At 43.3% G+C, this 23,394-nt stretch overlaps 1 protein-coding gene across 2 annotated transcripts in view; it reads left to right on the top strand.

Annotated features, from left to right (window-relative positions):
- UXS1 (UDP-glucuronate decarboxylase 1) overlaps positions 1–9,932 on the top strand; it is a 94,791-nt gene extending 84,859 nt beyond the window's left edge. For both annotated transcript variants that reach the window (XM_050754205.1, XM_050754206.1), the window contains 4 exons: positions 2,157–2,217; positions 4,514–4,571; positions 6,447–6,550; positions 9,090–9,932. In XM_050754205.1, coding sequence (XP_050610162.1) covers positions 2,157–2,217; positions 4,514–4,571; positions 6,447–6,550; positions 9,090–9,221 — 355 coding nt within the window. In that variant the 3' untranslated portion in view covers positions 9,222–9,932. The remainder of the gene's footprint in view (positions 1–2,156; positions 2,218–4,513; positions 4,572–6,446; positions 6,551–9,089) is intronic.
- Positions 9,933–23,394: the final 13,462 nt, after the last annotated feature.

Raw genomic sequence — 23,394 nt, 5'->3', positions numbered from 1 at the left:
TTTTCTAGGGACTAAAATACTTTGAGCATTCGATGATGCCTGCGCTATGTGCTGTCCCAGCTCAGGACAAAATGCACCCAGGGTGCCTGGCCCGCTCTGATGGGCGAGACTCCCCTGCCCCGTCACTCTCTCTGTGCCCTAGTCACTGTCCTGTGCCTGCTTTGATGGTTGTGGCTCATGCTCCTAGCTGCCATCACATGCATCGTCCTCTCGCACACCACTTGACTATTTGAAAAGAGGGCATGAGCAGTTTCCCTAGACATATGGTTGTTAACCCTTTTAGAAAACCCCTTTTCATAACACTTCAGTAGTATTTATTTACTCCCCACTCTGGTGATCCTCTCTGGTTTCACGGTAGCGGAGCTTGAGATGACGAGGCTTCAGGGACTTTGCCATACTTGGGCAAGGGTTTCCCGACTTAACTTTTTAGTCATTGAGGACTCAACTGAGTTTATTAACTGACCAAAGTTTTGATGTTTTTCACAAGCAGTTTTTTAGGAACCGAGCATCTTTTAGTAATGCACAATGTCTGGGTCCATAGTTACTGTATTAAATTAACCATTCTCCAAACCCATGATTGCCTCAAAACAACAGTGCAGGGAGTCTGAGGTCTAGGTGGCCATCCGCATCGACATTTTGGCATGACCGTGTTTAATATTCTCATGGCCGGTTTTGTCCTCATTTACATAACAAAGGCATGCTATTTTTTTTTAAAAAGTCACTTTGTCAAAATGACACTTGTAAAGAGCTTCAGGTTAAATGAGTGTGATCTATGCAATTGTGACCTTAAAAGTTGCCAGTTTGTCAGGTAGAAGGCCCATGGCCCTCCCGTCTGCCCCCCTGAGGATGACTACCTGAGAGTCAGCCTTCTTCCAACTCAAAGAGACCCACCCCCCAGTTTCAATATGAAAACCTATTGTGGATGCAGTGGAATGGCAGCTTTTAATGTCTTTTTACAAACGTGCACAGGTGTACGTCATGAGTGCGCTGTTGTAATGTAACAGTACTGCCATAGTGATGAAGTGACTTTTTGCCAGTTTCTATAAAAGAGAAATCATCCAGGGTCAGCAGGGATTTGCATTAGTGCTTGATCCTTGAGAATACAACATTTTAACCATGTTCGTATGAAATACGCATTTGTCATAAAGGAACACGCAGAAATATCTTATTTACTAAATACCCCAATAGTTTTTTTCAATTGAAAGCAAAACCTATCTGGGGTTTTCTTTTGGAAGTTTATCCAGACCCAGCGTGACCTGCTCCTCACTGGTAATGATGGAGGAGGAGAAGGAGAAGGGTCAGAGCTTTAAAAGTCTTCTAAGAATTGTAGCTCATGGAAAATTGGCATAGAAAAAGTGCTTGTGCCTATTAGCAGTGAGGTGTCATTTTTACGAAGTAACTTTTTTTTAACAGAGCCACACTTTAAAGCTTCTGAAACTAAGAGCCAAACCTTGGTAAGCGAAAGTTTGCTTACTTATCTTCACCTTCATGGCCCAGCTGATCATAATCCATTTGAAACATCCGAATATCCCTGACCGTTTTCATACGAGCTGTTTTGCGGGATGGCGACTTCACCGTCGGGAGCATAGGGAGTGACGTTTCTGTTTATTTAACCCTCAGTATTGTCTGGCTTTATCTGTGATTTGCCGGTATGGGGATCACATACTGGAGTTCCTTCATTTCCGTGGATCTTGTTTTTAAAAGTAATCACGTGCTTTCGTACAGGTCAACTACTGGGTTCACATTAAACATGAATTTTCTTTGGAAACTTACGTAAACTCCATCTTTTTTGAGTGTATGCCTGTTTTAACTTATGCTTAGTTTTTCATTGTTAAAGGACTTCAGAAATGCAGTGGCAAACTCAGCCCCATCTCTCAGCTTCCATCCTATTTAACCATCTCCACCACACCCAGAAAAAGCAAATCCCAGACGTCAAATATATCATTTCATCCATAAATACTTTCGCATTATAAACACCATCTTAGTTTGCAGGATTTTATTTTGACATTCAATTTTCCATTTGGGTTTTTATTTTCTTCTGGGGGTGGTAATTTTTCTTCTGGGAGGGTTTCTACGTGGCGCGTGGCACTAGCGCGGCGTGTGGCACTAGCGCGTTCCAGCAGGCAGAGCCTCACCTGCCTCCCCTTTTTTTACAGTGATCTGGTGAATGGCCTCGTGGCTCTCATGAACAGCAACGTCAGCAGCCCAGTCAACCTGGTGAGTGCTCCTCTCCCTCCACTCTGCAGGACAGCTCAGACTTTCATTCATTTGTGAAACCATGAGCAGCACCAGGCTTTGCTTCATTTGCTATCAGCACACTTAAGGCATTCGTGTTTGTTGCTTGCTAAATACTAGAGGAAAAACAAACAGAAAGTAAGAGTATACAAAGAAGTAAAATATCTGCAAGGCATGGATGAGTGATCTAATTAGTCCCTCCACCTTCTGAAGGGCCCAGGTCTAAAATTGTGTGAAGCCCTTTGGTGGTAGTAGGTGGACATGTGTATGCATCTCATTCTCTTTTTACTAGGTGGGTCGTCATTATAAGACCTGATTGCGTTTTTAGAAGATGGAGGTTGTTCAGAGAGAAAGTTTTCCAGTTTTTGATGATGTCTGTCATTTAGCCGGACAGACCACCTTCATGGCTTCTTGCCTTCCCCGCATGCCTGCCCGCAGCCCAGAACCTCCTTGTTGGAGGGATCATCCAGTCTTGAGCAGTTTCAGTGCTGGTGAACTTGCTTCTGCTCAGAGAAATTCACCCTGTCTTTGGACAGTTCTGGCTGGCAGAAAACTCTTCCTTATATTGAACCAGAAATCTCACTTTCTGCACTGACCTCACTTCTCCACCTGGGGGCCATTCATGGCAGTGTGATGCCTCTACATTGTGGTAACTCTCCAAAGATTTGAAGGCCATGGTCCTACGCGCCAAGCCTCCTCCTCCTCCTTGGCTGCGTCAGCCAAGGTCATGGTAGGACCTCTTACCCTTTCTATCACTGAGTGATTTTCTGAGCAGTTTTGTTCCATCTCATTTAAAATGCAAGGTTTCCAACGTGGACTGGCCAGCATTCAAGATGTTCTGCGTCTGTTGATGGCAGTGGACACAGGAACCCCTTAGCTCGCTAGAGACCTCCCCCTTAATCCTACCTCGATGAAGCCTTGGGGTCATTTCAGGTGCTTCTCCCAAACTACCTCTCCCGGTTCCTACACGACATTCTAAGGTTCGGGGAACTCTAAAATGTTGGCCATGTGACCTGTTTCTTGCAAACCATGTCACCTTTGCTTATGCATGTCTTTGTAACCAGCCATCTCAAATACATTGCAGACCGTGCATTTTCCCCCGAGGGGAAAGGGAATTCTCATCACGTAGGGAAGAATGTGCCCTGGAGTGCTGACTCCATCCTGGGACTGTTGCAGATTCATGGGTACAGTGTGCCGCGTTTGAAAAAAACATTCACTTAAAACAGACCAGAACGTGCCTTGCACTGTGAGCCTCATCTTGCTTGCAGCATTTGCCTGTGTACACCGGAGAGGCCTGAGCCGCCCCTGCTCTGCGTTTTTGCTGCAGGTTCTTTGGCAGGGGTGTTGTCAGTGACTTCCCTGGGCAGCCAGGCTCTTCTCTGTAGATACCACGTTCCTCCTCCCCTCTTTGTGGAGGGCCTTTGCACAGGGACAGTTCATGAACTTGGAATCATGTGTGTGCCAGGAGCCCCGATAAAGGCAGAATCACTTTCTTCCAAATTCCCGTCGCTCCACTTTGCTAGTCAGTCCCCTCTGTGCTCAAGTGAGGCCCAGGGTCCTTCCCTCCACATTTACCCTCTAGCTTCAGGCTAACCAAAGACCTGGGCATGAAGAGGCTAAAGGATATAGAATTATCAGACCTTATGGTGGTCTCTTATGATAGGCGGCAGTGGCGGCAGAGTGGAGTAACAGGTGTTCTGATGTGTGATGGAAGGGAGAAAAAGAGCAAGTGGTTTTCCTTAAAGCCCCCACAAGTGTTCTCTCTTCATGAAGCGCATCGAGTTTGACCTCTGGCTTGCTGGGGATGCTCGCCTGTGAGCATACTCATTTCTGCCTTAGCTTTCGGGTGTGAGATTGCACGTCCTTCATCATTGACGTGGTTAACACAGCTCACCCAGAGGGAAATAGATGGTGTTAGGAGAGCTAATTTTGTAAACCCAAGCTTTTATAAAAGTGACATTGAAGTTATGTCGGATATGAAATTGTCTGATACTCAGCGAGTGAATGTGTGCCTTCATCAGAGACTCTGGACCTATCCAAAGCCCAGCCTTGTACACAGCAGCCGAGAGGCTGCAGGTATAGATGGTGCAGTGTAGCACTGCCAGGTGAGTCACTGTCATCTTGGAAGCGGAGTACGCTCTGGCACACGGAGCTCTGCTGAAGCACCGCAGAGAGGTCAGACTTGGCCAGCAGACGTCTCTGCAGACACGCATGTGGTCTGGGTGGCGGTTGCTGCTGTTGTCATGACGCTTATAACTGGAAACCCTTTCTTCCTTAGGGGAACCCAGAAGAACACACAATCCTAGAATTTGCTCAGTTAATTAAAAACCTTGTTGGTAAGTAGGATAAATCACTTCCTGAGTAAAATCGGCTGTGCCTGCCCTATCTGTGGATAACACCTTGACTAGACAGCGGGTAATTAATACAAGCTAATTGAATTGGATCAAAGCAGAACTTTTTATCAGGAACACTTAAGTGTTTTCTAAGGAATAGAAAGATAAAGGAGGGCAGGATGGCTTTGTTCTCAGTTTTCATTGCAGGTTTGCATGGAGTGGGAGGGAGGAGGAGATTTGCTCCCAGTGTTTGAGGCACGATTGTGTTAGGTCATCCTACATGGGTGACAACTATTGGATTTCCGAACTGGTCATGTCAAGCATAGCATTTCAGACAGCAAGAGACAGCAGCCACCAGCTGTGTGCTTCAGGCAAGTTTAAAATTTTGTTTGCAGTTCTGGTCATCCTGGCCGCCAGCCACTGGGGGCAGTGTAGCATTGGGAGAACCCCATCAAGGTGGGCTCTTACGCCATGAGAAGGTCAGGTCTTCCAGAGCAGCCCTGGATTGCAGACGTAGAGTGCATGAGCCCTTGGCCTCATCCTCAGACTTCCTGGAGCTCTGAGGAGTCAGACTCTTGGAGGATGTCTGTTGTCTGGGGTTAATCTTGAAATTTGAGTGAAGTCACAACCAGACTGGACTGGCAGGTAGGCCAGGGAGGAGCATGCCACAGTGTGTCCTGAGGTGACCATTCAGACCCCACTTGGCTGGGTTAATTCCTCCAGCGTGCCCTTCCTGCATCAGGCTGCCATTTACCGGTGTTGGTCTAATCACCGCGGACAGTTGGAATCCTTTCGTTGCTCATGGCAGTAGAGGCAGTGGTCTTCCTCAGACGTAGCCTGCATCATCTGCGGCTCCCACAGCCGCTTCGATGCACTTCTCAGCTTTTCCATCCTGAATCTGTGTTCCTCCCTCGTGAGGAAGGGGCAGGCTCAGATCACAGCTCTCTGCCATCCACTCCTTCATACCCTCACTGCCCAGAGTGAGGCCCGTGGGCCAGCGCAGCAGTAGCATTGGGTGCCTGTTAGAAATTTGGACTCTCACACCCTAGCCCAGGCCCCCAGATCAGGATCTGCATGTTGACAGGCTCTTCAGGTGATCCGTGCATGCTGACGCTTGAGAAACTCTATTTGAAACCTAAGGTTTGGGGGAGGGGTGCGCAGCTTCCCTGCTGTACTTCTGTGTGTAGCTTTGTGGCACACCGTCCTGAACCCCCCGTGGTGGTGATTTGCTGCAGAGTCTCCGATGTGGCCTCCATGACGGGGAGGCAGGGAAAGCCTCCACAAGCTTTCTTCTGCAGGTCTGGCCCACAGTCACTGGTGGGGCTGTATTCTGCTGGCCAGTGGGGCCTGGGCCCAGCAAGGGTGCAGAACAGGCCAGGCTTTGCCGTCCTCTGAGAGGTCCCTCCAGCTGGGTGGCTGCACATCTTGAGTCTCAGGGCTGTCCAGGCTCCAAGCACCAAGTGTGGCCCACTTGGGGCATCCACCTCAGGGATGGCCCCACACCACGTTTGTGGTCTCACACTGGGGTCATGCTCAGTGGGCACGTCTCACTTGTTACCTGGTGTGGGTGGTCTGCCTTGGAGCAGCCCTCTTGTACTGGGCGGAAACTCAGGCCTGTTGAGACAGAGTAACGTGCCTCCCACCAGGCTCTTGCCGGGCGCCTGCACAGTCAGCTTGGCCGCAGCGGTTGCAGGAGCGTTCCCTGGACTTCCATGCAGGACAGTCCCTCGGGAGCTCTGGGGCTTCTCGAGAACTGCATCTCCACCGCGTGCACCCTATTCACACTGCATATGGGGTTTGACTTTGATGTGGATGGTAAGGCCGCGCTTCCCCGTGCTTTGTGATTCTCGCCTACCTTTTTTTCTTTAAACATCTCAGGTAGCGGAAGTGAAATTCAGTTTCTCTCCGAAGCCCAGGATGACCCACAGAAAAGAAAACCAGACATCAAAAAAGCGAAGCTGATGCTGGGGTGGGAGCCCGTGGTAAGTGCAGGGAGTTAATGCTGCCTTGTGGGGAGGGGCCTCCCGTGTCCTGTCTCTGCTGTCCTGTAGGCACTGACCCTTGTCAGGCAGCCCCCAGGGGAGCAAGGTGGGCTCGGCATCCAGGCAGATAGAGGGTTTTCTCCAAGCAGTAAACAGCCTCTCCTGTATCAGGAGTCTCAGAGAATGTTACCTGGGAAGCGGCTGGAGGCCCCTGCTCTGGGCCTCTGTTTTCGTAAAATTACACACACACACACACACACACACACACACACACACTCTCATACTCTCATACACACACACTGTCATACAAACACTTGTACACACATATTCTCACACTGTCTGCCACACTGGCATATATGCACTGTTACACGAACACACTTAATACATGTATACTCACACTGATTTTCACACATACACATTCACACTATCATACACATTCTCACATTCATACACTCACACGCACACTCACACACACACATTCACACACTCCGCTTCCATATACGTACACTCCCCACACACACACACACACACACACACACACGGCTGACTGTGAACGACGTGCCGAGAGCACTGGCAGCGCACACTCAGAGCCCTGCGTGGCCCCGGTTGCCTGCCTCTCGAGTGTGCGGGGCCAGGTCAGGAGCAGGTGGTCTGCATCAGCCCCACAGTGGAGCCCCTGGTTGGAAGCATGTGAGACTGAAGGGTGTGGAAGAAGGGGAACTGCATGCCACCTTGTCGTCTGAAGGGGGCAGGGTGGGAGCAGCTGCCGCCCCCCTGGTGCTGAGCCTGAACCCAGCCTGCCTCTGCTCTGCTTCCTGCTGTGCCCTTCCTGCCTTGGGTGACTGCAGACTCCTCCCCGCCGGAGAACGCTCGCCCTCAGGGCTGCCTGTGTCCTTCAGAGACCACCTGTGTAGGGAGGTTGGCTGGGCCGGCCGCATCTACAAAAGCAAGCCTACCTCATTTACTGTCAGCTCTGCCTGGCTGTTCCCTCTTTGCCCACCCTCATGTGCCCCACTGAAACTCAGGCTCCCCTTGGGCAGAGGCGTGTGGCCCTGTGTCCAGCAGGAGCCCAGCACCTGTCAGACCTGACACACACTGGGTGCTCGGCCAATGTAGGAGCGTCTTGGCGTGGCCCATGGGTTGTGGCGCAGTCAGAGAGTCAGGGACTCAGTTGAGAGCTCCGTTTACCTTTTTAAAATGTGCATAGTGAGAGCTGAGTAGAATCCTAGAATATTGAACTTTAAAGGGACACGAGAGTTCCAGCCTGATGATCCTTATTTCATTCTGTGATGTCCAAGTCTAAGTGATCTGCTAAAAGCCACAGATATTTGTTGAATGAAATAAAAATACAATTATACCCAGACTTCACAAAATCTAATAATCCCAAGCTGTGCAAAACGAGTTATAGCAGCTTAGGTAGTTTCTTGTGTTTTGAAGCTTTGTAAGGGGCCATTGGTCCCTTTGTAAGGAGAACCTATATTTTTAAACAAAATATTTTTTGAAGAGTTAAATGTGCATTCGCTAGGTATTAACTCTTGCTTTTGATGTGAGGTGTGTGTATGCTCAGTATCTTTATTTTTCTGGAATTTAGACCTACAGTATTCTAACATTCTTGGAATGTGAGCCATCTACCACTGGTTTCTCTCCTAGTAGTAGTTTTAATTTGTAATAAATTTTTGAGGGATATGATCCAAAGAAACTTACAGGCGTTATCCATCTTAATTGTCCCAAGTGTGTGTGTTTAACAGCTTGTTGAGCTATAATTCGCATACTGCAAACTGCCCATATTTAGAAGATACAGTTTGATAAGTTTTCATCTATTTTGACACCTGTGAAACCATCCCCACAGTCAAGCTGACAGACAGACCTTCTCCGCCAGTGGTGCCCCAGCACCCCTTGGCAGTGCCTCCCTTCACCTTTTCTCTTTCTGCTCTTACTCAGCAGTTGATCTCGCTGGTTTCCTGTTGGCTGCAAAGCAGCTGCAGATGAAGGTTGCTTTCTGTGGTGTGGGCTGCCGTGGGTCCCCTCTCAGACTCAGCCTCTTAGTATGGCGGGGCTGCAGGTGGGCCACGATCCGCTGGGCAGTGTAAAGGGCTGATGTCACGTGGGAGAATCAGTTGTGTTGATCAGATGCCGATCACCTTCCCAAAGCATCTTCCCGCCACTTCAAGGTGGATTTCTTCTGAAAGAATGGGACACATGGGCATTATCTGAAAAACAGTCTTGCCAGCTGATTGAAACCGGAGCAGACATTATACTGGCAAGAGGTGGTTGGGGTCTTTTGTGGGCGGAGCTCACTTTGCTTCAGTAAGAGTGACACTTGTTAGCTCCACATTACATTCTGAAAGTGGCCCTGAAGGACCTCTGGCTTCTCTCGGTTGGCCGTGATGCTGGATGCTGGATGCTGTCACAACCAAAGCGTGGTTCTGTGTGCGTTCCTCTGAAGGAGGCCCGACTGGCTGCAAGGTGGCACTTCCTTCCTGCGATGCCCTTCTGTCAATGTGACCTTGTCTCCCTTTCTCGCTTTCCCTTTAAACAGGTCCCGCTAGAGGAAGGTTTAAACAAAGCAATTCACTACTTCCGTAAAGAACTCGAGTACCAGGCAAATAATCAGTACATCCCCAAACCAAAGCCTGCCAGAATAAAGAAAGGACGGACTCGCCACAACTGAACTCCTCACTTTTAGGACACAAGACTACCATTGTACACTTGATGGGATGTATTTTTGGCTTTTTTTGTTGTTGTTTAAAGAAAGAGTTTAACAGGTGTCATGAAGAACAAACTGGAATTTCATTCTGAAGCTTGCTTTAATGAAATGGATGTGCCTAAAAGCTCCCCTCAAAAAACTGCAGATTTTGCCTTGCACTTTTTGAATCTCTCTTTTTATGTAAAATAGCGTAGATGCATCTCTGCATATTTTCAAGTTTTTTATCTTGCTGTGAGAGCATATGTTGTGACTGTCGTTGACAGTTTTATTTACTGGTTTCTTTGTGAAGCTGAAAAGGAACATTAAACGGGACGAAAAATGCCGATTTTATTTATAAAAGTGGGTACTTAATAAATGAGTCGTTACACTATGCATAAAGAAAAATCCTAGCAGTACTGTCAGGTGGGTGGTGCACCGGCATTGACTTTAGGGCAGATAAAAGAATTCTGTGTGAGAGCTTTATGTTTCTCTTTTCATTCAGAGTTTTTCCAAGGTCTACTTTTGAGTTGCAAACTTAAGACTTTGAAATATTCCTGTTGGTCATGATCAAGGATATTTGAAATCACTACTGTGTTTTGCTGCGTATCTGGGGCGGGGGCGGGTTGAGGGGGACAAAGTTAACATATTCTTGGTTAACCATGGTTAAATATGCTATTTTAATAAAATATGGAAACTTACCAGTCATGGACTTCCAGTTTTAAAGGTTGTCTTTCTGCTTCGGCATGGCACTTGTTGGACTGCTAAGGAAAATACTGGAAAATGTAGTTTAAAAGAAAATCTGAAAACATTCAGGTTTGTGCACTGTGTAATCTGATATGTAGCGATTGAAAACATTTATATGCTACTCGGGCTGAGTGTATGCATATAGTGTTCACTGTCATGTGACGTTTTCAGATCTTAGCCAGGGTTAGAATCAGTTTTGTGACCTTCCTTGGCAACACAGACCAGATGGAGAAAAAAAGGTGCAAGTTGTCTCCTCTGGAGAGATTTGTGAACTAGGCTTATTGAGTGAAAACTCTGAGAGCTTATGTTTTCAATAAGAACCCTTTCAAGGTTCAGTGTTAGCATTTCGTTTTTCGTCTTAATAAATGGAAGAACAATGCGATACGTTAAAGCTCCACATTTTCCAAGCAGATTGGCTCCGCGTGACAGCAACACAAACCTGAGCAGGCGCTGCGAGGATAAAGGTTTCTATGTATCACAAGCATTTAAAAATGAGAGATCCTAAGATACCTAACCAGTGTAAGCTAGACTTGCCTGTCCTTTACAACCACCTTGGGATTCTTCTTAATTGGACATATTTTTGGAATCCCAATCTTGGGCAGGGCAGAGGACGATGTGGTTTTGTGTCTTTTTCATGCTAAATTCTCCAGAAGATTCTGGAACTAGGGTCAGTGCTAGATTGGATGTGGTGTGAGAGAGAAAGAGGAATCAAAGATGGTTTCTTATTTATAATTTTAATTATTTTAGCCAGAAGTAAGTGACATACCGTTTACCGAGATGGGATTAACAGAGCTGGGAAGCTTATTTGGGAATTACTAATGGTGACCAAGACATTGAAGAAGGAGTATAGACAGGGACCGCTGAGAATTTGCAGGGGTTAAGTTCTACAGTGCAATCTGGGAGAACCTAAAGGCCCCAGGGTCCAGAATTCTCTTACCTTGTTACTTGCTAGTTAATATCTGGAATTCTTCCATGAGGTTCATTCTTTGGTTTTCTTGCCTGTGATTTTCATGCAATATTTTCAGGGGAGGGAGGGGGAAGGGGAAGAGGAGTTATATCTAATTTACCCTAAAGAAACAAGTAATGCGTCAAGGTTGTAGTGTAAGGTTCATTCCCATGAATGTCCTGGGAAGAGAGGGAAGTGGAGTTGAGGGGCCTGGAAAGGGATGAATGGGTAGACAGAGCCATGGTTACTGTGGTCTGAATGTTTGTGTCCCCTGTAATTCATGAGTTAAAACCTAATCCCCAGTGCAATAGCATTAAGAGGTAGGATGCTTAAGAGGATTAGGCCATGAGGGCAGAGCCCTTTAGTGCCTACAAAAAAGGAACTTTTGTAGTTCCTTTTATAGGCACTAAAGGGCTCTAGGGAGCTTTTTTGCGTCTTCTGCCATGTTTTAAGGACACAGCAAGAAGGTGCTATCTATGAGGAACAGCCCCTCACTAGACACTAAATCTGCCAGCACCTAGATCCTGGGCTTCCCAGCTTCCAAAACTACCAGCAGTAAATTTATATTGTTTATAAAGTACCCAATCTGAAGTATTTTGTTCTAGCAGCCCGAACAACTAACACAGTGGTGCTCCGGCATCTCAGGATTGGCTCCCGGTTGAGGCATCACTGCTATTGCTTGCAGGGATGAGACTGGTACAGCTGCTCTTACTAACTTCGGTGACCGTCATAATGGGCTTAAGCAAGGTGCAGATTAGAGACTGAACACACTGGATTTCCACTACACCCTCTTAGGTACTGAGCCCAGCCCACTGGCCCAGCTGGACTCTTGTGACTCTTGTGGCACTCTGCTCCAGCCCTGACAGCATCTCTTATCACAGCTCTGGTGCTTCATAGGCCACCGTTCTGGTTCATGGTTCTTAGTTATGTGTGAGCTTGACTTTGTTCTCAGTCTAAAAGGTGTATTGAGTGAAATGCTGGTCTGGTGATGACTGTGAGCTACAGTTTGGTCTCTTAAGACTGGGAAATCTAGAAAATCCTCAGCAGTTTCCTAGGGCAAAAGAGTTGTGAGTTTTAATGCTTCAGTTCATCTGTTTAAAGTGGTTTGTTGACTTTATCCAGATATTCTCAGTGGTTGGTTGTTACCTTTGTAAGGGAGTTGAAAGATTATATTACCCTGAGAACTGATGCCATAGTATCTGGGGTGTGATGCACTGAGCTTCAGAGACAGCAGCAAGACTTGGTTCTAATCACCGTGATTAATCCACGTTTTCTCTGTATTAAAAAGCCCTGAGTGTGTCCTGCTTGGACCTTGGCCACTTTGGAGAACAAGAGTCATTTTTATCTACAATTGTGTTGTGGGAAAGAAAAAAGTAAAGATATTATTATCAAGAACAATGTTTTTAAAATGTCTTGCTATTTTGGTGCTGCTGAATTTTAAGTTTCTGTATTTTATACACATTTTACTTGAAGTAAAACTAATGTGATGTGGTGTAGAATTCCAGGATGTAAGAGTCAATACAGGTGGCTCTACCATGTACTAATGAGGGGAGGTCAGTTTTTAAAGAAATGAAGATAAAGGAAAATGCAAGGAAGAGACTCTACCATTTTTAGAAAATAGACATACTTTCCCTCATCTTCCTACTAAGTACAATTTAAAATTCTGACATTATATGTAAAACAAGCATAAGATGCTGAAAGTAGATAGAAAAAGGTAGACCAGCCAGGCACCTCAGGACCTGAGGAAGAATGCAGTGGTGATATGGGCTGAACCGTGTTGCCTTAAAATGTATGTTGAAGTCTTAACCCAGAGGACCTCAGAATGTAACTATATAAATTAGGCCTCTGAAGGTGATTATGTTAAAATAAGTTCTTTAGGGTGAGTCCTAATTCAGTCTGACTGGTGTCCTTGTAAGAAGAGAAAATTTAGACACCAGAGATATGCATGCACAGAGAGAAGGCCATGTGAGAACACAGCAAGAAAGCAGCCATCTCAGCCCACAAGAGAGGCCTTGGAGAAACCAAACTTGTCAACACCTATTGATCTTGGACTTCTAGCTTCCAGAACTGTGAGAAAAAGGAATTTCTGTTGCTTAAGCCCCCCAGTCTCTGGTATTTTGTCACGGCACTCCTAGCAAACTAATACAAGTAGTGAGTTCCCTGGGTTTTCTTTTTGCCTTCTATATTGCTAGCCTTGGAGCTGGATAAGTTATTAACCAAAGAGTGCCAACAGACACAGTCAAAAACCCCAACAGAAACCTATTCACTGCTGCCAGCATACCAGGGAAAGGGCAACCTAGTAAAAAGGAAAACTTTTAAACAGAAATGGCTCTACTGTAGCCAAACACCACATGAAAAACACTACAGTCCTACCCCATCCCTTCCAGCAAAGACCACGTGGGGCCTGGAGCTCCACCCTCACCTAACTTTAACAAGATGCCTCAACCTGCCCCCACCCCCACTCTTTGCTCTGATGCTGTCAGCAAAGGCCTATAGAGGCTTGGGACTAGAAGGCCTGAGCTGAGATTTGCATCTCCACTGGGTAGTATTGACCCCAACCCCATGGCATCAGCTGCCTAGTGGAGAGTCAGGGCTTTCAGCACTTTCAGTAATCAGCAATAATAAGGCAACCTCAGTAAAGGCCACATGGGGAACAGTAACAAGCTCCCTACCCCTGACAGCCTGAATATTACCAGTGGAGGCCTGGAGGGAAACCTGGGCTTCCACCTGCTACCTGGCAGTAAAGAGGCAGGTTCCCCACTTCACCCCCTGGAGCAGTCAGAGTAGGCCTGCTAAAATTCAAGATTTAAATCAGACCCAGAGTCTTACAGCACTCAGAACTGATGAGGTTTAAATCAAAAATTATTCACACCAGAAACCAAGAAGATCTCAAGGTAAATGAGAAAAGATAATCAACAGATGCCAGCACCAAGATCACACAGACATTAGAATTATCAGACAAATTAAGTTTTAAAGCAGCCATTGTAAAAATACTTCAATCAGCAATTATAAATATGGTTGAAACATGAATAGAAAATTTCAGCAAAGACAAGATACGAAGAACTAAATGGAAATTTTAGAACTGAAAAAATAACAGATAAAAAGCCCTGTGGATAAGTTCAACAGCAGAGTAGAGAGAACAGAAGATATAACAATCAAAATTACCCAGTCTAAATAACAAATAGAAAATAGACTGACAAAATGAACAGAGCCTTGGAGATACATGGAACAAAGCATCTGTTGTGTCATTGGGATCCTAGAAAGAAGAAAAAGGATGGAGAAGAAAATTTAAGGAAGAAGAGCTGACAATTTCCCAAATTTGACCAAAAAAAAAAAAAAAAAAAAAATCAAAATGCTGAGTAACCACCAAAGAAGATAAACCCAAAGAAATACATGCCAAGATATATCATGTTTAAACTGAAAATTAAAGGCAAAGACATGGTCCCTAAGGCTGCCAGAGCAGAATGACACCTTACCCCCAGGGGCAAAGCAATTAGAGTGGTAGCAGGTTTTTCAGTGGAAACCACTGAGGCCAGAAATAAGTGACACAAGTGCTGAAAGAAAACTGTCAATTCAGAATTCTATATCCAGCAAAAATGTCCTTCAAGAATGAAGAGGAAATCAAGACATTCTCAGATGAAGGAAAATTATGAGAAATGTAAATGAGCAGACCTCTAAAATAACAACAGTTATCTAAACAGGAAACAAGGAATCTTGTGGCATCAAGCAAGAAGAAAGAACATAGAATGAAAATATCAACAAATGCAACAGGCTTTCCTTTTCCTTGTAAGTTTTCTAAATTATGTTTAACGTTTGAAGCAAAAATTGTAACATTCTCATGTGGCTGTCTATGTACAGGAAATAGTCAACTATATTTTACATATCATAAGGTAAAGGGAGGTAGCATTTCTACACTTCACCCAAATAGGCAAAAGTTGACACTAGTAGATTTCTGGTGAGTTATATGTAATGTAATGCCTACAGCAACCAGCAAAAAAAGCTATACAAAGAAATGTACTCAAATGCACAAATAGAATGCTTTAAAAAAAAAAAAAGTACAACGGCAGGGAAGAGAACATGAAAACTATAAAACAAAGTAAAATGGCAGATTTAAACTTTAACACAACAATAATTAAGTGTAAATGGTCTCAGCACCAATTAAGAGTATATTTTTAAATGGCCCAACTATGTGCTGTCTATGAGAAACTTCAGTTAAAACAGTATATGTAGGTTGAAAGTAAAAGGATAGAAAAAAATATACTATGCAAAAATCAGAGGAAAGCAGGAGTGACTACATTAATATTAAACAAGATAAATTTCTGAAGAAGAAGAAAAAAAATTGCAAAGGTCAGAGGAGCATGACATTATAATAAAAGGATAAGTCCACCCAAAAGATCCAGTAGTCATAAAGGTGTATGCAGCAAGTAACACAGCTGCAAAATATGTGAGGCAAAAACTGGTAGACCGTAGAAGAGAAATAGATAACCCAAAATTATAGTTGGAGACTTAAGTACCATTCTCAACAGTTTGTAGGGTAACTAGACAGGAAATCAGCAAGGATATTGAAGTCAACATCCACCAACAGGATCTAATTTGCATTTATAGGACACCACAGAACAGTAGCAGCATACACATTTTCAAGTTGCCCACTGAACATATACCAAGGTAGAACATGTCCTGGTCATAAAACAACTTCAACACATTTAAAAGAACTGGAATAAGACTGAGGGACCACAATGGGGTCAAACTAGAAATCAGTGACAGAAAGATAACAGGAAAATATCCTAACACTTGGAAACAGTGCAGCATACTTCTGAATAAGCCATGAGCCAAAGAGAGAGTCTCAATAATAATAATTGTTGAAAATATATTGAACTGAATAAAAATGTCAAAATTTGTGAGATGCAGCTAAAGTTGTGCTGAAAAGAAAATTTGTAGCACTAAAATTCCAGTATCAGTAGAGGAAAAAAAATCTCAATAATTTGAGCTTCTACTTCAAGAAATTTAAATGAAGAGCCAAGTAAGCCCAAAGCAAGCAGAAAGAAGGAAATAATAAGTGCAGAAATCAGTATTGAAAACAAAAAGCAACAGAGAATATCAATGAAACAAATTACTGCTCTTTAAATAATAAAAGCCACAAACCTCTAATAAGACTGACAAAACAGAAGACACCATTAATGGGAATGAGACAAGGGATGTCACTTAATAGACATTGAAAAGATAACTAGGGAATACTAGCTACAACTCTGTGTACATAAATTTGAAAACTCAGATGAAATGGGCAAATTCGTAGGAAACGTATCCTAGGAAATTCCCAGTATGAAATTTGTAATTTGAATAGCTTATTTAATGATTTAATTCATAGTTTAAAATCTGAAGAAAAAAAAAAGCTCCAGGCCCTGAAAGATTGGAGAATTCTGCCAAACATTTAAAGAATTCACACCAATTCTATACAATCTCCCCCAGAAACTAGAAGAGAAAGGAACATTACCGAACTCTTTTTATAAAGCCAATAATATACCCTGATACTAAAACCAAAGAGTACAAGAGAATACAGACCAGTATTCCAAATTCATTCAGATGCAAAAAGTTTTAATAAAATGTTAGCAAATTGAATACAGGAGTATATAAAAAGAATTATTACCAAGTGGGGACTATTCATGGAATGCAAAGACTAGCTCAATATTTGAAAATCTTTATAAAAAAATCTCATGATCATAGCACATAATGCTGAATCACATTAAATATTTCACCTGTATCATTTATGCCTGTTGTCTATCTGACAAAGCTTGAATTTGAAAGATTATATTTAAATAAAGGGAGGAAAACTTAAAAGGCATTGAAAAGGACTAAGGAATCAGTAATAATTACTAAAAATGGAATTTTGTTCATTCAGTGTTAAAAGCTTGTCATTGAGAATATATATGGGTGAAGGTGATAACACCTGATTTTCCCGCTTTGAAAGGTGATAGGTTGCAGTGATGTAATATGCAAATGTGAGGCAGAAATGGTGATACAGTGTTTCTTCACTGCTTCCTAGAACAACTGTGCCTGAGCATGCTGGGCAGCTGGAGAGGTCACTGTGGACAGTTAACCATGCTCTTTATTCCCAACTTCAAGATCAAATGGCAGGAGGCAAAATCCATCTGTTAGTGCAGGAAGGACCCATTCAATGGGGTTCCTCTCTGCATTTGGGCTTCTTCAGTAATAGATGCTTACTATGCCCCAGTTTACCCAGTTTATTTTCACAAAATTTGTTTCTCAGCAAGAAGAGAAAGGGATCTCGAAATCAAAAAAGAGTAAGATGAGAGAACTCAATTTAAAAACAGAAGCAGCAGTAAAGCATGAAATCACATCAAAGGCACAACACATCATTTGCAGTGGAGTCTGACTCACTTGCTTCATAGATGCTACAATTGCTGCTTGCGTGGGCTTCTCCTTGGTGCCATTTTAACCCTGTGGAGGTGCAATGACATAGTAGTGTGCTTTTCTTTCTCCAGGTCATCTTATGTTAGGTGTATTAGGCAAGGGCAGAAAAAAAAGGTACCTCATTGGAAAGACACAACTCTTTTTTTTTTTTTTGAGACGGAGTCTCGCTCTGTCGCCCAGGCTGGAGTGCAGTGGCCGGATCTCAGCTCACTGCAAGCTCCGCCTCCCGGGTTTACGCCATTCTTCTGCCTCAGCCTCCCGAGTAGCTGGGACTACAGGTGCCCGCCACCTCGCCCGCCTAGTTTTTGTATTTTTTAGTAGAGACGGGGTTTCATCGTGTTAGCCAGGATGGTCTTGATCTCTTGACCTCGTGATCCGCCCGTCTTGGCCTCCCAGAGTGCTGGGATTACAGGCTTGAGCCACCGCGCCCGGCCAACACAACTCTTTATAAGTCCCAGTTCCGGACTGTACTTACCTGTTTCCCTGTTTGCTGCAGTAACCTGACAGGAGAAGCAGGGTAGATCAGGAAACTGCTAGAAAAGCATCAGCCTGGTTTATAGGCAAGTCAGCTGCCTTCCCAGAGCCTTAGCCTGAGGGGGGCAGTGGATTTCCGGTATCTAGCCTTGCTACCACTCCTTATATTTGTACACTACTAGTTTTATTTTAGTGGAAGTTTCAGAGGAATCAGGGACTAGATCTCTTCCTAAAGGCTCAGCAGGGATAGAGCAGTGAGTGGCTGTTGTACTTGAAAATCACCATTGGGTATCCCATTGGCTTCAGACTTTAGGAAACTTTCATCTTCAAACGCAGGAATTTCTATAAACAGTTTTTACAACTGTTCACTCGCCCTGCTGGAAGCACTTAGCTTTGTGAAGCGCCCATTCCATTATCAGAATTCTGAGCAAAAACTGGCTTCACTGAGCAGCCACTCATGGGGCCTGGTTGTGCCCTTGGGGCTCTCCAAGAACAAGACAAAGACTTTCCTCTTGACAGCCCTTCAGATGTTTGAAGATGAGCAGTCAGGCCAGTCCTTGGACTCTGCTCTTCTAGGCTTGACGTCCCCAGCGTGGGTTCTCTGGGACTCAGTCTTCTCTTTAAAAAGATGGGGGTAGGGATAGCAACGCCTGTTCACACACCATCTTTCTGTCTTTAATCTGTAGCTCTTGGTCTGTATATTACAGTAGGGGTTCTTGTCCTCTGTGGAAGAATCAGCTTTATATAAAATGTCTCTGGTTTATGAAATCCTGGCGAGTAATTCTGATCCACAGAAGAAGACAGTGCTGCTTGTTAAAAACGGGCCCTTAGGGGAGCAGGGGATATGATTTGCAAAGCTCATGGCCAAGGGTCTCTGGCCAACTTAAACTGCTGGGCACTGTGGCTCACACCTGTGATCCCAGTACTTTGGAGGTTGAGGCATGAGGATTGCTTGAGACCAGGAGTTCAAGACCAGCCTGGTCAACATAGCGAGATCCTGTCTTTTCAAAAAAATTAATTATCTGGGCATGGTGGCATACCCCTGCTCAGGAGACTGAGGTGGAAGGATAGCTTGAGCCCAGGAGTTCGAGCCTGCAGTGAACCATGATCACACCACTGCACGTCAGCCTGTGTGACAGAGTGAGACCCTGTCTCAAAAATAAAATAAAAATAAAAATAATAATAATAATAATAATAATAAACAAGCTTCACACCTGACAGGATTGAAATCTCACCTGTAGTCACAGCACACTGCTGTTCACAGGTAGCTAGCTGCAAGGGCAGTGGTTGAGTGGGAGAAAATGTTAGTTTGCTGTTGCCAAGCCAGGTATAGGTTCAAGAAACTCCAGGCCCAAGAGGCATACTTGGGAGGGAGTAGGTGAGACCCTGCTGTGGTGGGACATAAATAAGCTAATGGGTGGTGGGGACAAGGGAGAGGAATAATGTGGTATGGGAAAGACCTCCACATCTGAGTCATAACCCCTCCTCTGTTCCTAACTCACCTTGTATCCCAGGAGCTGTTCGTCATTCAACCTCTCTGGCCATCATCTTCTTCATATGTAAAAATGAGACTAGATCCATTTTTCCCTTCCTTGGTGTGGTCGGGATCCATTCGACACGTATTAAAGCTCACTTACTCTGATGGGCTCTGTACTAGGCTCTGAGGGTTTTATAGTGAGCAAAAACAGGTGTGAGCTTTTCCTGGGGTTCAGAGTCTAGCAGGGTTGGCTGAAGTGCAGAGCAAGGGGGATTGAAAACAGGAATATTAGCAGGTAGGGAGGGGGCCAGGTCTCATAAAACACATCAGGGGATTTCATCTCTATCCTAAGAATAACTGGAAACTTTCTCTCTGGATATATTACAGGAACTGGAGTGGATATCCCTTTAAATAAGGGGTCTCATGAACTTGAATGGGGAAAAAAATGAACCTATTTGTTTCTACTAACCCCTAACTCAAATTTAGCCTTTTCTTCAATTACAAATGTAGGCAATAAACTGTGATGGAAATAGCTCTTAGCCGGGATTCTGCCACGTATAGAAATCAGATATATCATCACATTATAGTTGTTACAATTGTTTCAAAATGTCATTTACTTCCACTACTTTGAAATTACAATAGCTGTACACCTACCAGTAAGTCTTGTTACTTACAGCATGAAGAAACACATTTATTACTGTCTCATAAATTTGTCTTTTAAAAGGTTGGAAACTTTTTCAATATAATTGATTTCCTTTGTAATCCTATGTACTTGGTTTTATGCATTTACAATTGTTATTCTTAAAGATTTCCAGAGACAAAAAAGGTAAAGAATGTTTGGTTTGAAATAAATGACCAAATAGGAGTTCCGTCTCCAGCAGTATGACAGGTTAATGTAAATAAACCCCTGAATGGGAGCAAGTGAAATGCTGGATATTATTTTATATACACTTTCCTTGGATGATAGATAAAGAATCTGCAGAGTCCCAAAAGGAAGGGAAAACGAGCTTTTGCTTGAAAATATCTGCAGAATCATGTAGAGCTTGAGAATCTTTGAAAGCTGCCAAGGGCTCAGGACAGAAGATAAAGTTTAGGCCAGATTACCCTGCATCAAACTGAGCTCCCAAAAGGCTCTACCTTTGTGCACGGGCCAATGAGAAATAAATCCATCACACAGAAGTGGGCAGTGAGGATGCTTTCTTTCAAATTTCAGTTTGGTGGGAGTGGACTGAGAACAGTAAGTACAAGGTGTCCCTGTTTGGTCTGTAAATCCACAGGCACAGAATTTAAGGTGGTCCCAGTTTGGTAGACTGCATTGCACCCCAAGCCACTAGCAAAAGAAAATGCCGGTGCTGTCTGGAGAAATTAAACTTAACTTAGCTTTCAAGTGTTTCTTAAAAACAACATTCCAAAAAGAATAAGCAGGTCATGGTTAGAAATTACATAAAATCGCCGGGCGTGGTGCCTCACGCCTGTAATCCCAGCACTTTGGGAGGCCGAGGAGGGCAGATCACAAGGTCAGGAGATCGAGACCACCCTGGCTAACACGGTGAAACCCTGTGTCTACTAAAAATACAAAAATTAGCTGGGCGCAGTGGCGGGCGCCTGTAGTCCCAGCTACTCGGGAGGCTGAGGCAGGAGAATGGCATAAACCCGGGAGGCGGAGCTTGCAGTGAGTGGAGATCACGCCACTGCACTCCAGCCTGGGCCACAGAGCAAGACTCCGTCTCAAAAACAAAAAGAAATTACATGAAATCAAGGAGACAGTCACTATGAGTGAGAAACCATAGATGGTAGGCAAAAAGATTCACAACGACCTCTGATACTGGAAATGACAAAAATATAAGAGTGTTTTATACATTTAAAGAAATGAGAAACTTGAAAGTCTGAACAGGGAACAAGAAATATAGCCCAAGCATATTTGAATAAGAAAGGAAAAATATAATTGAAATTTACATACGTGAATACAACATTCCAGAAAGATCTAATAGAATGAGGGAGAGATGCTATTCAAAGAAGAAAATGGAGGAGAATTTTCCAAATTGTTCGAAAGACACCAATCCTCAGATTAAGCCCAACAAACTTCAAACATTAATATTTATGGACATAGATGTGGATATAGATAACAAGACAAGTCGGTGTCAAAACAATGGAAGAGGACAGTATCTCCTACAGAGGAATGGCTATTAGATGAGTAATGAAATGCTTAACATCAGCAATGGAAACCAGAGACAGTAAAATAAATTCAAAGTATTGATTAAATAACCAAGAATTTTATGCCAAGTAAAACATGGGAAAGTGCCAAGCAAATTTGAGAGTTTACCACCAAATGACCCTCACTAAATGGATTCTGAAGGATATGATTCAAACCGAAGGAAAATGATCTCAGATGCATGGGCTGAGTTTTAAGGAGAGACAGTGAGCTAAGATAATTATGTGACAATCTAAACAAACCACTGATGATGAAACAAAGATAATTTGCAGGGAAAATAAAGCAGACTAGATTTAAAATGCCAAGTTGCAGTCACATGTAAGTTGGAAGGGGGAATGCAAGGCCCATGTATTGTCCAGGAGAACACTATGGCTATTGAGTCCCTTTAACTTATTAATATGTATGAAATAAGGCAAACACCAATAGACGAGATCAGTGTATACCTTCAGTGGAAATAGAGAAGAGTCCAAATGAAGGAAGAGAGGGGAAAGGAGCAAGTAAAATGGAGCAGATCAAATGTTCAAAATGTGATTTGTCAATAAAACCAAATCACTAATCACAGTAAGCATAAGTGGACTAAAGTCTCCAGTTAAGGTTTTGTTATAGTTTAGAAACAAAACAAAATTCAGCTATGTGCTTATTACAACAGAAACACCTAAAGCACAGAAAGATTAAAAGTCAAACAGTGGAAAAGATAGACCAGGAAAATACCCAAAGCAGGCAAGTATAGTCATATTAATATCAAAGGAGAATTCAAGCAACAAGTATTACTCAAAATAAGGAAATTTCCTACTAATGATAATTCCATTTACTGGGAAAAGGTACTGATTCTAAATTTATGTATATATGTATATGAATTATGCATAGCCTCATGATATACAAGGCCAGACTGACAGAATTAAAAGGAGAAATTTTAAATCTATCATCATAGTAGATTTTAACACATTTCTCAGTTATTAGTAGATGAAACAGACAAAATCAGAAAGTGGAAGATGCGAACAGTAAAACTACGGAGCTTGAATTAATGGGCGTTTATGGCATCTGACATTTGGAAAAGACACACTTCTTTCAAGCACACATGGAACAGTTGCTGGGATTGACACACCCCAAACATAAGGCTCAACCAATACACTTCAAAGGACTGAAATCCGCCCGACCACTTTTCTTACTGCAATGCAATTAAGTTGGAAAACAAAGCATGTAACATAATTAGAAAAGTTCACTCACTTGGAAATTTAATAACACAACAATATATGGGTCAAAGGAGAAATCATAATTGAAATTAAAAATTTCACCATCTAGTTTTTTACATCAAACACATGGGATACAATACTTGGAAGGAAACGTACAGCATTAAGTGCTTGCCTTAAAAACCAAAATGAGAAGGCTCAAAATGGAGCTAAGATCGAATTGAATCAAAGACCCACAGAAGTAGAAGGAAGGAAATTAAAAGGACAGAAATTAATGAAATAGAGAAACACACAAAAGAGATTAACAAGATAAAACACAAAAACTATGTATTGGAAAAAGCATGGTTCATTTTTTTTTAAAAACACACAAATGGAAAGAAAACAAGAACATAACTGCAGATGCTACAGAGAAATACAAGAGGGAATAAGAACTGCTGTCAACACACTTTAGAACTTTAATATAGTGGATGACTTCCTAGAAAGACAGAACTTAGCAAAACCAACTCAAAGAGAAACACAAAATCAGAATCATCCTTTACCTGTAAAAGAAATACAACCAACAGTCAAAATTTTTCTCATAAAGAAACCAAGTCAAAATGGCTCAATCTGAATGCTACTAAATATTCAAGAAACAACATTTTCATTCTCACCATTCCTACACAGAGAGAAGAAAACAAAACACTCTC

This window comes from Macaca thibetana, chromosome 13 (genome assembly GCF_024542745.1).
Source record: "Macaca thibetana thibetana isolate TM-01 chromosome 13, ASM2454274v1, whole genome shotgun sequence".
Taxonomy (NCBI): Eukaryota; Metazoa; Chordata; class Mammalia; order Primates; family Cercopithecidae; genus Macaca; species Macaca thibetana.
This window is presented reverse-complemented; position numbering and strand designations above follow the sequence as displayed.